Source organism: Balearica regulorum, chromosome 14 (assembly GCF_011004875.1).
Source record: "Balearica regulorum gibbericeps isolate bBalReg1 chromosome 14, bBalReg1.pri, whole genome shotgun sequence".
Classification (NCBI taxonomy): domain Eukaryota; kingdom Metazoa; phylum Chordata; class Aves; order Gruiformes; family Gruidae; genus Balearica; species Balearica regulorum.
In genome coordinates this window covers 858,558-875,711 of record NC_046197.1, presented here as the reverse complement: position 1 = coordinate 875,711, position 17,154 = coordinate 858,558, and the positions used below count along the sequence as shown (strand labels likewise).

The 17,154-nt window shown below is 45.7% G+C and overlaps 2 protein-coding genes across 5 annotated transcripts in view; one reads left to right on the top strand and one right to left on the bottom strand.

The window, feature by feature from the left end:
* The window catches only part of UBE2D2 (ubiquitin conjugating enzyme E2 D2), a 30,557-nt gene extending 22,116 nt beyond the window's left edge, over positions 1-8,441 (top strand). For all 4 annotated transcript variants that reach the window (XM_075766157.1, XM_075766158.1, XM_075766159.1 and 1 more), the window contains 2 exons: positions 4,792-4,885; positions 6,792-8,441. In XM_075766157.1, coding sequence (XP_075622272.1) covers positions 4,792-4,885; positions 6,792-6,837 — 140 coding nt within the window. In that variant the 3' untranslated portion in view covers positions 6,838-8,441. The remainder of the gene's footprint in view (positions 1-4,791; positions 4,886-6,791) is intronic.
* IK (IK cytokine) overlaps positions 1-17,154 on the bottom strand; it is a 143,764-nt gene that overhangs the window by 93,794 nt on the left and 32,816 nt on the right. The gene's annotated exons all lie outside the window — the stretch shown is intronic.

The window sequence follows — 17,154 nt, the reverse complement described above, 5'->3', positions numbered from 1 at the left end:
GGAAGATGAAGTTGCTCATCAGAAATGGCAGACTACTCTTCATGATGTAAGAGCACAGAAGCCTGAGAAGATGAGGCTGATCTTGCAGCAGGAAGCTGTAGCTAAACTTGTTGACAAGCTGTAAATGGCATGATTCTCTGCACAGAGGAGCTGCCTTGAGAAGGATTGTCCTTTCATTTTGGAGTGTTTGTGTGCTCTGTAAAGGGAAGTTTGCAGTGGAAACTGATCAGAGCGGTGCTGTGTTGCACTAGTAGACCTCATTTTGCCTCAAAGAGCATGTTGCTGGAGCATTCTTAATATTATGTAAGTGGTCATTCTGTTTGAGTGTGTGTTTGTATTACCACTCCTTGGGGCAGCGAAGCCCATTACATTTTTTAGAAACACTTTGTTAGCAGTCCTGTTTGATTAGTTTGGTTCTCCCGGTTCTGTGGTCGTTCCAAAGTACTTGTTCCTTGCTAGTCTGTAGCAGTAGAAAGCCCACTAAAGGATAAGTTGTTCTTGTCTGCAATAGGTAGATGGGGATCATGAGTGAAGTATTGGAGTTGAATAGGCCACATGGTTGGTGAAATAAAGTTGAAGCAAAGCCAATTTTTGAATGAAAGGGAGCTTTAAACTGACAATGTTTTAAGTTGCTTAACGTTTTGCTACAGACTGGACTGCTTTGACTGTTAAGAGTGAAGAGATGAGAAATAACTCTGTACTTGAACCCCTTGACTCAATGTCAAGTAAGACTTATCTATTTTGCTATTACTGACAAAAATCCAAACTTGAATTCTGAAGAGTGCACATTTCTGTACCTCCGTCAGTAGAAGACTCAAGAAGGGATGCTGTCACACTGATATCACTAGAGCAGCTTCACTGTGGTTACACAGGATGAGTAGGACAAGGTGTAAAACAATGTCACTTACCTGTCTTGTATTCAACCAGTCTGTGTTTTTTGTGAACTATTTTGTAATCGTTTCCTGCTAATCTTGTAATCACTTGACTAGTAAATGTCAAGGCTTTGCTATGAAATTCATTGCAGTAATACTTCACTGCAGGTGGTGGTGGTCTGGTGTTTCTCTCTTCCACAGTGTTGGTGTGATTAGTTACTATATTTATTCTGAGGCATCAAAGAACTCTTGTACAAAACTAATGCTTTTACGGATTACTTCCTCTCTTCTCTTGTACTTGGCTCCTAAACCTTGATGAGAAGATGAGCCTCTTTTTCCAAGGGTTTTTTTGTAGTGGTCTGGAGGCTGCTTACGTTGGTCTAAAACATGCAAGTATATACAGTGTTCTGGTGGAAAACCTCAAGAGAGAAACTTCCTGAATTTATTTTAGACAAATAGCTGGGTTCAGCAGGCTATTAAAATTAGACCAGTTTAGATAACTCTCAGTTAATATTTTTCTTGCTGAGGCTATACAGGGATAGATAAAAAGGGAAAGATGTGAAATTACCAGCAAGAGCAAGCATAATGGAGAATAGTTTTGATTAATGAAGACTTAGAAAAATAAAACAAAGCAGCTGAATGTGGTGGTGCAGCTTGAAGCCAAATAACTCTGTCCATTTTTATTCAAGGTTTTTGGAGTGATGCTTCTTATAAAACAAGTGAACTGCTGAGGAACAAAATCTAGAAGTGTTTCTTGGAGTGTCTAGACTGCCAGAATTCATCACGGGAAACATCTAGCTACTGATTGAGTTCTAACAAACCACAGCCCATTTTAGTAAAGACTATTAGTGTCATGGGATTTTTTTTTAATGGCCAGCAAGTAGCAATGATACACTCATGTTGATAGCCTGTAAACGAAGAACTAAAACTCCTGGACTGGGGCAGGGGTTAACTCTTTCAGCAAAGGAGGTGCTGCTCAAGGCAGACGTGCATCTTGCCGGACAAAACTGGCTTATGGGCAGCGTCAGCCTGTTGGACTGCTGTTGCTCTGGAGGACATGAAACAGCACCCTGGTTATCCTGGTGCCTGTACTGACCAACAGCTGAACACACCTTTGGTGCTTCGAGCAGATGGGGGGGGGGGTGTAAGGCAGGTGTGAGGTGTGCAAGGAAGAACTCCCACCCAGTGCCATGGGTGTTGGAAAGGGGGTTTTAGTGGTTGGGGACAGGGGGTCAGGGAGGACCGGACAGACTTGCAATTTGGTTCTGCTGATGAAGGGTGAGCCATCTTGTTCAGTGAAGTCCTTGGTTATTAAAGGACTGTGGTAAGATAAAACTTGAGGGGGTAGTTGTAATAGTTGACCAGAAAACTTTGATTAGATTTCCTGTGGATTCTGTTATAGGGAGGGGACAGATGTTAGTTGTTTCCTCATACTACCAGCTGAAGAAACTTCAGTGACCCAGGCAGTGGAGTCTGACAAATACAAACAAGCTACAGGAAAATAGCTGGAGAAACAACTGTGTTGAAGCTAAACTGGCAGCAGTTGAGCATAAGGGGGCAGAGAGATTTCTGATGGAAAGCACTATAGGTGCTAGACGTGCTGTGTCCCTTGCTAAGGGACAGCAGTTCAGGACTAGTGGTTTCTACATGCCTCCAGCACAAATTCAAGTCCTCACACTCTGAAGCTATAATCTGAGAGGTAGTTGAGTAAATGGTCTGAGTGGCAGTTGATGGTAGAGGATCATTAAGCTCTTAATTCTTTGACAAGTGTATAGTAAAAAATGAGGAAAATGATGAAGAGGTTGTTCTTTGTTTTAGAATAAGAAATATATTAACTTAAATCAGCGGTTTATTACTAAAACTTGTTGTAGAAGCTTTTAACTCTTGAAATTGATAATTCATTAGTGAAGGGTCTACAGAACTATGTAGGAAAACTGAACTAACTCGGTTTTGGGGTTCTTGGTCCTCTCATCACTGAGCAAGTGGCTCAGTTAAGACCTAGTGAAGCTTTCACTTTTGTTCCACTTTGAAAATTTTATCCAGTTTACATGGACATTGGCCAAGAAGGCCAACAGCATCCTGGCTTGTATCAGAACTAGTGTGGCCAGCAGGGCCAGACAGTGACTGTTCCCCTGTACTGGGCACTGGTGAGGCCACTCCTCGAGTTCTGTGTTCAGTTTTGGGCCCCTCACTACAAGACGGACAGTGAGGTGCTGGAGTGTCCAGTGAAGGGTCTGGAGCACAAGTCTGATGGGAGCGGCTGAGGGAACTGGGGCTGTTTAGCCTGGAGAAAAGGAGGCTGAGGAGAGACCTGATCATTCTCTGCAACTACCTGAAAGGAGGTTGTAGCCAGGTGGGGGTTGGTCTCTTCTCCCAAGTAACTAGTAATAGGATGAGAGGAAGTGGCCTCAAATTGTGCCAGGGGAGGTTTAGATTGGAGATCGGTAAACATTTCTTCACTGAAAGGGTTGTCAAGCACTGGACCAGGCTGCCCAGGGCAGTGGTGCAGTCCCCATCCCTGGAGGGATTTAAAAGATGTGTAGATGTGGTGCTTGGGGACGTGGTTTAGTGATGGGCTTGGCAGTGCTGGGTTAACAGTTGGACTGAATGGTCTCAAGGGTATTTTCCAACTTAAATTATTCTGTGATTTTATGAATATCAGACCTGTTCTCCCCTTTTTTCTCTGGCTGTATCTAGCTGTTCTTTGTTTTGTAATCTGTTTTAAACTATTTAAAAAAACAAAACAAAAACCCAAACCACAAACCCAACCACCGCCCCTGCCCTCCCCCAAGCAAAGTAGTGGAATGCATGTTGTTCTCTGTTATTCTTTAGCTGATGTCTTTCAGCACGGTGGCTCTGCCTCCTGCTCCACAGCACAGTAGCAACTGATGGAAGTTTAAGCAGATTTGTGTTTAGTGCCTTCAGACTTGTAACTGCTGCCATCTCTAACGTGCTTGGAGGATGTGATGTGACAACTCTGCTACTACTGGTGAAGGGACATATGGTGTGGCAGTGAAAGAAAAGCAATACAAAGGGATGTTTGGCATTTCTTAGGGGAGGCAAGATGTCCCTGACATGCCTCGTGTAGTGTTGTCCCAGTAATCTTTGCTTATAACTTACCACCTTCTCATCTCTCCTACTTTAGTGTGAACATAGGAATGTGCACGTGCTATTTGTAGCTTTGCAGGCAGCCTCCTGACTCCTTATATGGATGAAGGCTGATGCTACACTGAGTAGCATCATGAGTGGGATGTGGCTTCTGGGATATATTCAGTATTTATTTATACTGAAACTAAAGTTCAGGGCTTTGTGGCTGGTATGAGTGCAGTAAGCTGTGCTTTCTTGATTCATTTTGAATACTATTCTGCTGTTAATCCAACTCAACCTACCTTATGCTCAGAAAATAATTGGATAAAGCTTCTTAATTCTCTGCAAGACTAGATTTTTTTTTAAAATAGTTCTTAAGTATCTTAGAGCAGCTCATGCTTCCTCCATCTCAGGTGGATCTGTCTGGTGTTTGACTTTTAGTGCTTCTGCAAATAATGAGCAATTAGGTGGTTTGGTTTAGGGAAAAGTTGAATTTCAAGTGCAAAAGCAGTCATGCTTTCTGAGAAGGCTTTCAGGTTCACTTTAAGAAATAACACTTCAGCCTTGTGATTTAAGGCTGTTACTTTTGTTCCAGGAGGTTCCCAGTTGTGGTGGTGATATTTAAAAACTTGTGGTCATGCAGAGTTGCATAGTTAAATGGTAACGATTTCTGTTTAAAGTAACTTGGTGAAATATGTGGGATTACTGCTCCTTGGCATTTTAAAAAATGATGTTAATACAGCTAGAGGGGAAGAAAGTGGGCGGACTGACTTCTACAGGTGTATTCATCTGCACTTAAACTCTAATTCAGTATCTCTTTTTCTCTCCCTAGTACTTTTGTCCATCTGTTCTCTGTTGTGTGATCCCAATCCAGATGATCCTTTAGTGCCTGAGATTGCACGGATCTACAAAACAGATAGAGAAAAGTGAGTATGGAAGTTAAAAAAAATGTAACACTCTTGGCAGAGCAGAATCCACACTTGAGCAGTAAAGGGGACCTGAAAGAACCTGCTTCTTGGAAAAGAGCATGAACTTTGACTTGCCTGTTTCATCTTAACTGTGGTCTTTTTAGAGATGACTTTTTCTTCCCGCTGGCATCAGGAGTACAGCTATCTAACAGCACTACCTTGCTGTAGGAAAAAGGTATATGTGCCAGTAAAAGTGAAGTATGTAGAGGCCTTGTGCTTCTGCGGGTTTGTTACTGCAGTTTTTGTTCCACACAATGGTCTTTCATTAGTGTTGTAGCTGTTAATTATAGGTTTTCTTGATTTAATGAAAACATGAAGTGATGGAACTCCTGATTTGGATGTGACCTGCTTGTAAGAGCTGTCACTGCCTGCTTTACCTCTACATGACCAGCAGAGGGAGAACAAGTTACTCTAGTGGGAGGATTATTTCCATGCTAGCTGTTAGTGCTGGAGTCATACAAGCAAAAAAATAACAAAAATACCCTGTTTCATCTTCATTTGATAACACAAGGGAAGAACAAGTGGTGTAGAGGTGTGGTGAGAGGACTGCAAGCTTCGAAGAAGTAAACAGCAAGAATGGCGAGAGCTCTAGCACTAATGAGAATATTTAAATTGCTTTATTTAAAAGCAACAGCTTAATGACAGTTGTAAATGCTTTCCTATCTTGCTGTTCCCTTCTGATCAGTAGTGTTAATTTCTGAAGCTACATGGTCATCTGATGAGAACAAGATAGGAAGGAAGGGAAAATGATCCACAAACTTGCTTGTCTACTGCATACTTGAGAAGCAGTGTTAGAGAAGTTCATGCATCCTGTTATTTGAGGGCCGCAAGAGTAGCAGTATGTATTTTGAGATGCAGCTAACAGTGACTGACTGCACTTAATGTATGCAGGACTTTCCTATTTTTTTTCCAAAAATAGGGAAATAAATTTTGTGCTTACACATCACTGGACTCGCTTCTCGAGTAGTCTCAGAACAGTGAAGGAGCAAATGCTTTTGCTTTCATGAGTGGACGTCAGATTCTTTAAGCTAAAGAATGTTGTCTACAGACTAAATTCCAGCACAAGAACCTAGTCAGTGTACACAACTAGGAAACTTCTTGCTCTAAGTGTCTTTACAGTTTTTCTATAAATTCTGTAAAACAAGAACAACTTGCCTTCCATTGTCAGCAGCACAGCTCTTAGCAGTACTGTAAATCACAGTGACTGCTTTGTTTTACATAAGTATCCTGAGCTGCTTCTAGCAGTGGTTCTGCCTGTAAAAGGGTATTCGGGTGCAAAAGATACAGGTGGTTTGGGAAATTGAGCATATTGTGCCTTTAGAATAAAAAAAATTGTTGGACAAATCTTTGTGTCCTGATAGTCATTGAAATGGCCAAATGCAATGTCTAGCTTAAGACAAGCCTGTCAGGGTTGGGCAGCCTAGTAGATACCAGGTACTAGGCTTAACTTTCTAAGGGAAAAAGAAGAAGAATGGAGTGGAAGGGGAAATGTGAATCTATTTTTTTCCAGAATGCCAAAATTAAAACCTGCAGTAATAGTTTTCCTAGGGATGCAGCAGTTTTGGAGGCTGAGGGAGGCGCAGGTAAAGACTTCCCTGAAACTTCTTCCCGTCAGAGCTGCGCTAGCTCTATTTTGTGGCTTGAATCGCAAAGATCTGATATTCCTGTTGTAAATATGACTAGTTATTTCTTTTCCAAGAAGTACTGTGGCCTTTCCTGCTTCTCCTGTTTGCCTAATGTTTCAATTTGCTCTTTAATTTTATAAATGCTTGATACTACTGGAGCCAATTTAAGTTCATGCCATGTGTAGACTAGACTGCTGTTTGGATGTTATGTTAAGTAAATCCTCTTTTTATACATACAGGTACAACAGAATAGCTCGGGAATGGACTCAGAAGTATGCGATGTAATTAAAGAAATTATTGGATAACCTCTACAAATAAAGATAGGGGAACTCTGAAAGAGAAAGTCCTTTTGATTTCCATTTGACTGCTTTCTATGAGCCCACGCCTCATCTTCCCCTGTGCACATGTTTACCTGATACAGCAGTGCTGCGTGTTGTACATACTTGGAACAACAAAATAGAAATACTGTATTTCCCCGTACCAACATTGACTCCTAGCAAAGAAGTGTGTGTGTGAAAAGCTGGTTCTTCAGTCATAACTTTGTGAGCCTAAAAGCATTCCTTGTTGATTTAAATTGGGTAATAAAATGTGACTGGGAGAGTTACGGTAGATCTTGTATTTCTAGGGACAGTGTTGCTGATCCATGAAGGATTTTAAGTGGAATCCTTTTAAACTCATAACAGTTATGAAAAGCAAGGTGAAGAACTTGAAGCTGTTTCTGTATTCATTTTATTCTGAAGGACCTACACCTTAGGTAAATGTTATGACCAATGAGATAAACTGTACCCACATCCTGTGTTTAAGGTCTAAGTTTAACCGGTCAACATTTAAATGGATTGGAGCTATTAGTGCATCAAGTGATGTTGATTTGTTTCAACTCTATCCCCTCCTTCATACTTTTTTTGGTTTGTATGTGGTTTCTCAGTTAATACATAGCTAATAGCTCTTATTTTTCTTAAGTTTTTTTAACTGCTTAGGTCTTTCTGGATGTAAGGGTGAAAATCCATTTGACAGAAAACTTGTGTATATTTAAAGACCCAACTGCTCCCCTGGAGCTTGTACGTTCAAGAATGATTAATCTGTGTAATAAACTGATTACTACAGTCATTACATATAACTTTGTGTGACTAGGCTTTTAATTTTAAGAGCAGTTTGTTACAGGCTAAAACTAATGGTGGATTTCTCAAATTTTTGCATTCACGAATGGTTGCATTTGGAGGTCATGAAGCAGTTGTGTTTGCATCACACGAGGCTGTGCACCTGAACCAGACAAACATAAGCTTAAGCACTTACATGAAATCAGGATGTGTAGTGTGCCAGGAACTTGACTGTTAAACCAAATAAGCAGTTTACTAAATGAGAATCTGAGCGACATTTTACAAAGCCTAATGGTATTATTCCCACTTGCATGGGACCTAACACAATGCGTATGTACTGTAGGTAAGTGAAACCTTATGTAACTAAAATAATGGATGTAAAAGGGTAAAAAAGAAAAAAAAAAAAACCCTACCAAACACATCAGCACAAACTTTCATAAAATGTAGCTTTTACATAATTACTTTGCACTAAACATTTGCAAATGTTCATACAGTTTTAAATTGTACTTGTATGTGTCTTTTTTTTTTTGAACAAAGTCTTCACTTGAATCTAGTGAAAAATGTAGTTTGAATTTTTCTTTGTATACAAGTGTATTTGCCAGCATCGTTGGTGTGAAATAGGTGAGTCTGCAAGTTTATCTCCTCTTAGAATTGTAAACAAAGCCATCAACTATGAAGGAGAGGCTGTAGCCTCCAGCTCTCCAGCCACAGGGGTCTGTCCCATCCATTTTCAAATGCATCTTTACACTCTTGCACAAACAAGGAATAAATGTCCACTGCTTTTGGTCTAAATCTGTTCCACTTGTCTCATCTCTCAATGTCCTCGTGTCTGCAGCACTGGATGTAAGTGTTGGCAGTGTTTCTTGGAGTCCTCTGGCAGGTGTAGATGAACCCGGGATGCGTGTGCATCTCGGCAGGCACAGGGATGCCGCTCTGGCCATGTGACACTGCTGTGGGGATGAAGTGGGTCTGAAGCAATGGAGCAGAGCTTCCCTGGAAAAGAAATGGAGCATGCAGCCGTGTCTGTTGACTTGAGTGACAATAAAGGGGTGACAGTTACTGTGGAGGGGGAGAAAGGTGGTGCGCAGGAATAGGGACCTGCTGTTGCGTCATCTGAAACTCTTGGCACTTGTGTTACGCCACAGGGTGTTGGTGTCTTTACTGGTTCAGAAATCAGCATGTGGCCTGTGGCTGAAGTGTGGCGCTGGGTGGGAACAAGTTGAGTTGTTGAGACAAGAGAGTAAGGTAGCTGCCACTGGCGTGTCTGGTTTTGCGTTAGCCTTTAACTGTGCCTGGCCTTGCCTTTTCCTAAACTAGCCTAACATGCAGGCTAATGCTCCTGCTGGACCTGCTGCGACCAAGGGAGGGAATGTGGAGCTGTCCGTGTTCCCGCAGTGGGTCACCAGGTACTTCTGAGATGTACAGGGAGGGTGGGTTGTAGTGGTGGCAAACCTGCAGCAAGCTCTTTTTTGGGGTTCCCCCTGCGTGCTTTACAAGTGAGCCACCCAAGAAGGATTTTTGTAGCAGATTTGGCTGGGTTTTGACATTTTGACAGTTACGGGAGGAGCTTGGAGGCCTGTACAGGAGAGAAAGAGAAGGGAGCAGTAACAAGTGTAGCAGTTGAGGAGGAGGATGGTGATGATGATTTTCCTTTCTGGTGGGGCAGAAGTCACATATGCTAGGTGGCAAGAAAGAAATACAGCCGTACAGGAATTGAAAGGGTCCTGAATGTTGTAAGAGCATCTCAGCTGAAGCTGTTTTAACGCATCCGCCTGCGTCTGGGTGGTTGTCTCATACTTGCAATGAAGTGTTTGAATGGTTCAGGCTTCCTTGCTGGTGGCATGATAGAGGCTGTGGTACAGTAAAAGTGAAGGTGGTAATCCTAAAGTAGGGAGTACGTATGCTCCCCCTCATGTTGGCTGAGCATTTGTTGTTGGAGGTTGTACTGTGAGCTAGATAAATGAGCCTTCTTTCTAGGATTTAACTTAAAACCTGATCCAGCTTAGCCTTTTTTGGGACTAGAATCTTGCTCTTGAGACAGTGCATTGCGTAGTTCTAATGTAAAACAGCACAAGAAGCCAGGGGCTCTGGTTGTTGCCTTTCTAGGAACTCTGAACTTCTCACGTCATGAACTTTTTCAGTCCTTGTCCAATTTTCTTACCTGATTTAGTATTTTAAGTTGACTACTTCACTTTGCATGGCTTTCTTTGCTCTGGGACTTCTATGGATGTAGACTGTACATGCAATTTCCCTTTTTTCCTATTGTGTGCTAAGCAAATGTGTTTTAATAAATAAAATGCTGGCCTGCTTGGATTCCTCCAGCTCTCACAATGCTGTAAAGCTGAAACACCATGACTGGATGCATTGCTTGCTTTCATCTGAGCCTATCCACCGCAACAGGGTGAACCAGAAGACAATAACTCCGAGTTCAATGAGCTGTACTACGTGTAACTTGTGGGACCGCTGCCTCCATCACAGCTGGTGTTATTTGACAGAGCATATACCTGCTGCGGTGTGCATTGCCTGTGACTTGAGTTTTCAGGGGTTGCTTGTGTGCTGTGCTTGCATACGAGAGAACATGATCCCATATATTTCAGAAACTTTCGTAGCTCAGTGCTGAGTACCACTTGTGCAGGAGCTGCAAGTTGCCTTAACCGTCACGGTGGGTTAGAGTCCAGCATCCGTGGATCGATGGACTGAGATGGAGCTGAGTCTGGGCAGTGCTGGGGAGCTGATCACTGTGCTTGAAATACTCAGCTTGTCCCTCAGTAGTACATGCTGCTACATTTCTTTAAGAGCTTTTTGGCAATGCAAGAGTGGTACTTTTTGGTGGCCTTTTTTTTTGCGTTACTACCTTGCTGTACCAGTGCTTTCAAGTATGCTATGTACTGAAGCATCTACAGACCTGTCTTTTCAGTCTGTACACATTGAATGATGTAGAAAAAACAGCGGGACTAAGTTGGATGTGATCCTCTGTCCCTAGTGTGCTCAGTAAAGCAAACTGACCTGTCACTTGCCACTGAAGGCAGTGGCTTTCCTCACTGTTGGCAGCTGCAGCCACTGACAAATGCCTGGCTGCATTTTTTCACAGTCTTCATCATCATCTTGCTCTTCACAGCAGCAAAACGGCTCTAGAGCTGTTCTTGGTCCCAGTTCCGATGCACAGAAGATGATGAGAAGCCTGAAGGAAGGACACTGGAAGTGTCTGCTCAGTTAAGGACAGGTTTCCTTGTTCCCCGAGCAGCTCCTGCTGGGGAGAGCGTGGCAGAAGACCTGGGCGTGTGGGAGGTGCAGAAGAAAGCTACTGCTCAAAGCAAGTTAAAACTTCCCCATATATCACCTTGCTCTAAAGAACTGGGATAACAAAACATCTCAGAATGTGCTCAGCACTCCCATGCTGGGTGGAGGAGCCCTTGGGCTTAGGCTCCAGGTGTCCCTACTTGCCTAGGCACAGCTTGGAAGCCAAGTCCCACAAGAATAAAAATGCCATGGTATATCTGAATGGAAGGAAGGCTGTCCTCTGTAAATAACCTTGGAGCAGTTCTGCTCTCATCCCTTCAGTGTTATGACAGCCTACCTCTGTCTCCTACAGACAGTAGAAAAGTGTTTTGTCCCCCCAGTTACTGTTTCCTTCCATTTCTTGGCTCCTTGTGTAGACTTAGACCAAGTCTGTGATCAAAGTTGGAAATCAGTTGTTTGGGGTTTGGCAGAAGCTGTTTCCTACAGGGAATGGACAGGGACAGGTGGTGTGTTGAGGGCACCTGGGAAGGGTTAAAAACAGGGAACAACCCGCTGTCCAGCTTTGTGGATGCGTGGAGACCAGCCCTGTGTGAGTAGCAGCAGTTGGAGGCGCTGGGCGGGATTCCTGCAGCCGCTGCTCCCTGCCCTCGCCTGGAAGTGTGTGACTACATCTGTGCTAATGCCACTTGTACTGTTGTAACGTGTTGCAATTTGATCACCATTAAATAATCCCTTAAATTTACTGTGCCTTGATTGCTTTTTTGCTTTACCTGTGCCTTTCACCCATAAATTTTTTTTTTGGCTCGTTTTTTCTTTCCTTTTGTGGCCTCTCTCTCCCTTCTCCCCGATGACCCAGTTCTGCACTGTCCTCTGCTCAGGTGTCTCCAGTCACCTTCACCGTGGTTTTTTTAACTTCCCGTGGAGCTTGGCCTGCTCTCGTCTCTGAACGTGGACAGTACTTTGGGCAAGGCCGAGTAACCTTGGTGGTCTTCTGCCTACTTCTTGATGTACAAAACGCATGTGTTCTCACCAAGCCCAGTGCTGTCCTTTTCCTTGTGCAAAGCTGTGATGGAGTATCAAGCTTGTTGGTGCTTTGATTTCATAGCAAGCTGCTGCCAACGCCTATGTCCTTGATTTGGTGAGCTTGCTGTTAGTTCCATGGCTGGGATCAGCTTGGTGCAAGAACTCAAGGCACGTGTGGTGTTGGAGGAAACCAGAACCATCTGGACTGGTCAGGGGTTCCTGCAACTTGTGACTTACTCTTCCTCCAATTTGGCATCTACAGGTTTTGTTTTATTGTTGTGTTTCTGCTTCTCAGCATCCCCCCCACCTTTCCTGCCCTGTGTGAGAATATTTCCTTTTTATTGTCGTATAGTTGGGTCAAAGCATCTTGGAGTGAGTTGGGATCAGATGTATTTACAATTCTTGGCCTTTCATGAACAAATGTATTTGTAATGAATACTCTTATAATGGATAAATCTCCAAGTTGCGTGGTGTGAGATTTATCAGTGAGTGTATCTCTGCCAGTTGCTTGGCTGTATACATTTCTTTCTGGCTCCATCTACGGAGAAAAGTTGTTCAGCTTCCACTGATGGAAGCTCTTGCTGGTCTGGAGCTTCTTGTAGGTAGTAGCTGGGTCCACTGAGCCCACAGAGCAGATTCAGGGTGGAATTGCAAAGGATTGTGTTGAAAGACCAAGTCACAGGGTGTAGATGCAACTTGCTGTTTTGGATAAGCTGGGAACTCATGTTTGATGGTCGCTGCAACCACTAGTGTTAGTTCTCGGGCTCTGCGCTGCCTTCCTACGTAAGAGAAATAGTGTATTGGCACTGGAAGTCCAGCTAGACCCTGTTCTTTCTCCAACAATGACCAAAATAAAAGGCCTGTGTGAGAAGACAGGAACAGGATGGGCAGCTGTGGTGCTTGATCTGCATCTGAAGAGCTTCCCAAGGGGGAGTGTGGGTTCTGCAACCTCTTTAGTTATCTTGAATAGACTTCTGTGAACGTGTCCTCTCCGTCCTTAGGTTTGTGTCATCTCTCACGGTTTGTATTTGATCTTGTCAGTGCAAAGTAGTTCAGTGGAACTGGTGACAATTGCAGGGTTTGGGGGAAGCACGGCTTCTCGCAGGTGTCAGTCAGGAACAGTCGGATAGAGGGACCTTGGGTGACTTGGAACGGCATCACTGGTTAGAGATGGTATTACGACAGAACTGCTGATAAACTTCTGCCCTAGAAAACTCTTTGGTGTGTGATGCCTGTGATAGAAAAATGTTTTTTTCTTAACTGAAGGTAAACACGGAGCAGCTTCCAAAGTGTGGTGGAGGGCAGTCTGTGCCATGGTGCCCCTGCCCTCAGCCGAGAGCCTGCTTTGCTTCACCGCCTTTTTGGTCTTGACAAGAGTGAGTTTCCAGTCTGCAAAGACTGAAGATTTTGTAGGGCTTTTTTCTTGCTGGTCTTTGATGTCCTCTCCCCTACCAGAGGACAACCTAGTTTGGGGATGGGGGTTTTTTGTTTGTTTTGGTTTGATTTTTTTGGGGGATTTGTTTTTTTTTAAATACTGAGTTGTGTGGCACCCTTCATAAGTTGGTACTGATAAGAGGGCCCAACAGACCGGGGGGACCTGTGGACCTGTGTACTCGCAGACTTTCGTTGCACAATCAACATGTAAAGCACCACATCAGAGTTGCTGGGGAATTACCCCTGAAAGCAAAATTTTGGAAGAGAGTATGAAGCAGAGTAACCAGGACCACATTAGAGGCCAAAGTCTTAAACTTGGACGAGCTCGCAGAAGGAGGGAAGGTGTCAGGGTGCGAAGCCGTGGTGCCAGCGGTCTGGCCGTGGGCACGCTGTGCTGTCATGCTGCAGGGCTTTCCCTGTGGTCCCAGCATGGGCTGCTGGGGGGCATAAGCTCTTCATCCAAGTGTGTTTTCCAAGTTCCTCTGATATGAGGAGATAGGTGTCCTGAAGCCACAAACACCGTACCTCTAATTTCCCTCTTGCCCGTGTGCGTGGTCCCTGTGTCTGGCTGAAACTGCGTGGTCCTGCCCTCGCCCAGCCCTGGCTGCCGGAGTGGCTCTGGAGACAGCCCGGCTGCAGCGTCTTGCTCCCCGCTCTCAGCGGTGGAGGAGGTGTTGGGTGGGGGGAAAGGAACAAGCTGACCTTGGGCCACCGCAGCTGGCGGCAAGATGGGGAGAAGTGCCCATGGTAGTGTTCTGGGGGAGGGGGGGAGATTAATTTCTTGGTCTGATGGAGCAAAGGGGAACCTGGAGTTACCATTGCAGAGGTTTCTGACCCCTTTTCCTCAAACAAAACTAGTGTTTTATGTCTCTCTTTGCTCACTTGCTGAGGCACCCCCAGCAGTTGTGGTTCTTGGGAGATTTGATTTCTCTGCCTTGTGTCTGCTCTTGGGCTTTTAGCAAGTTTTAATAAAACTCTCGTATAGCTTGGGAGCGTGACTTATTTTTTTTTTTATTTAATCTTGACCTAGAGCTTTGTGAATTGATGCAGTCACACTGTTTGTGGGGTCTGTGCACTGCCAGTTCAACATGGGACTCGGTAATTCTGCATTTCTGCGGGGCGTCATGCACGTCCCTCACTCCATGCTTGGGAGCAGCCCCAGGAAATTTAGCGGTCCTGTTGTGAGTTGTGTCGAGCAGATGAGTGACTTGGTGTCACCAGAGCTTCAAGAAAAACATCGTTGTACCTTATCGCTGAGCCTTGGCTGTTGCATGGCTTCCTTATGTGGACCTGCCTCCTGCTCAGCTGGAGGAAAGGTGCTCTGAAATGTCCAGTCCCACATCCTCCTGTTGGTTCTGTGCATGGCTTTCCTGATTTGCACCCCCTTTTTTTTTTTTTTTTAATACCCCCTTGGCTGACACCTTGCAGGATAACAGCCCAGATTTTCAGGAAAACAAATGGAATTGAGCAGAACGGTTGAAGATGCACGAGGGGGGCGATGCAGGATGGTGTTGTGACAGCCTGCTCCTGGACGTACCCGGGCTGTTTGCTGTAACTAAGCAGGCGTAAGTGGCAACTCGGCTGCAGAGATAAAGGCTGCGTGCACAGCCCGGACGTGGCACCTCGGTCCCTGGCGAGCTGTCAGCAGCATGTCAGCATGTTGATCTTGCTGAGTTAGTGACTGGGATTGACCCTGGTGGATTTATCACTTGTGTAAAGCTCCGTGTGAGGTTTTTTTCCTGTTGTAACCCTAAATACCAACATAAAGTACTTGGTGTTTCAACTTGCAATCCCTTCTTGGAAAATGCTGATGAGAAAGCTGTAGGAACTTCTCCAAATCCACACTGGATGCCTCACGGGAGGATAAGCCTTTGCCAAGTGGATTTTATTGGGTTCGTTGTGGTGTAACTGTTCAAATGCTGCGGTCTGAGATGACGTACAACAGGTAAGCATAGATGCTCTGTATTTAAATGCTACAATTTTTCCTCAAGTCAAATCTTGCCTTGGCCAAGTAACTCAACTCACAAATGATGTGTTGGCCTCTCTAAGGCACCCACTGGGAAAACCCTACTCCTTGTCCAGAGGCTTCTTTGTACAACCTCCCCATGCTGATGCCTCCTCCAGAGGAGCGGTGGTCCTGGCTGGGTGTCTGGGAATTGATGCAGCCCCAACTCAGCCCCATCGAGGAGCGGATGTGGCAGACCTGGGAGCGCCTTGAGCCCCATGCTAAGGACGTGTGCCCTGCGTGGAGATGACACAGGACATGTCTCAGGGAGCTGTTAGTGCAAAGCCAAAGGGCCTTCACTGTGGGACTTGAACCTCTCCTGCTTTGACTGGTTCCTTTCACGCAGTAGCAATGTGCTCCAGCCCCACCGGGGTGAGTTGCATTGCCTTCCCACAAACTGCACGAAATTCCTTCAGGCCGCTCAGCCCCACTTGTCCTTTCTATTGCTGTTTCTTTTTCTCTTTTTCTCCTAGCAAACTTGACTTTCTGCCATGCTGTATACGTCCCAGCCCTTACCCAAGCCCTTGGCTGCGTCCGCAGCGTCTGAGCACAGACGTCCTCTTGGCCAAGCCCTTGGCTGGGTAACAGCAACGCTCTGGGCTGGCCAAGTGGCAAATGCAAACCTGAGGCCGTCGCTCTGGTTGTAGCTGACGGAGCCGCTCTGGGTGCAAGGTGGGCAGGGGGAAGGTGTGGGAAGGAGACACTTTGCTTTTGCTGTGTGCTTGAAGACCAGCTCTGAGCTGGGCACTGAGGGTGAAATTCCTGTCTCTGCCTGGATGCTGCTCCTGAGTCCATCCTAGGAAGGCGCGTGTGCCGAATATCTGCTTCGACTGCGCTGCGGGGACACTCGTGGCAGCATGGGAAAGGGGCCTGGCCCCGGGGCGATCCAGCCTGCCGATGGGGCAGCCTGGCCCTTGCCTCACCACCACGGCTCAGCAAGGCTTGGGCTGATGCTGCGGAGGGTCCTTCTGCTTCACTTGCGGAAGGGCGGCCACAGCAAGAGCTGTGGGACCATTTTCCTTGTGTAGGTTGGTATAGGACTGGGGTGGGGGGGAACGGGGGGACGGACACGGACCTGGAAGCTTCTTGGGGCTGTCCAGCCACTGAGGGAGAATCTGCTTGTACAACTGCTGTAAAAACTGCTTGGTGTTTCTAGGTTTGGGAGTTTTGTTGTGGTGGGGTTTTGTTGTTTGTTTGGACGTTCCCCCCCCCCCCCCCCAGCTCTGCCTTTCAGCTTACACCTATAACTCTTGCAATTTGTTTGCTGGGAGAGGAGCTGGAGTTGGTGATGAGACCAGGAGTCCTTGAACCTCTCAGTGTAGGTTCAAGGGAGCTGCTGAATTCATGCCCCTTTCTTGGAGTCCAAGTCAAATCTGCCCTGAAGTGAAATGGCCCAGACTGAGCCTTCACACACGGGAAGAAAACCAACCAGAAACTCCTTCTAAAGAGAAACCATCCTTCCTGCCCCGAGGCTGCCTGTCTCTGGGTACCACCGGAAGCCTGAGGGCTTCCCCAGGAAGGACAGAGAAGGATTTCCTTCCCCACAACCTGCAAGGGCTGGGGGGGCTGAGGCAGAGCCGGTGCTGCCTCTTGCCGAGCTGGGGTTCACAAGCCCCTGCCTCATGCTGGCCCTGAGCTCGCAGCTCCCTCGGCCCCTGGCCAGGCAGGAGTGTCGTGTCCTTCCTGCCTGTGGCTTTGCCCAGCAGAAAGGGAGGGATGCTGGGGCATCTGTTCCCAGGCAGCTGCCTGCAGTGGGGAGGCCGGTGATGCTGCAGGCATGTGGCACGCTGAGCGGCTGTCACA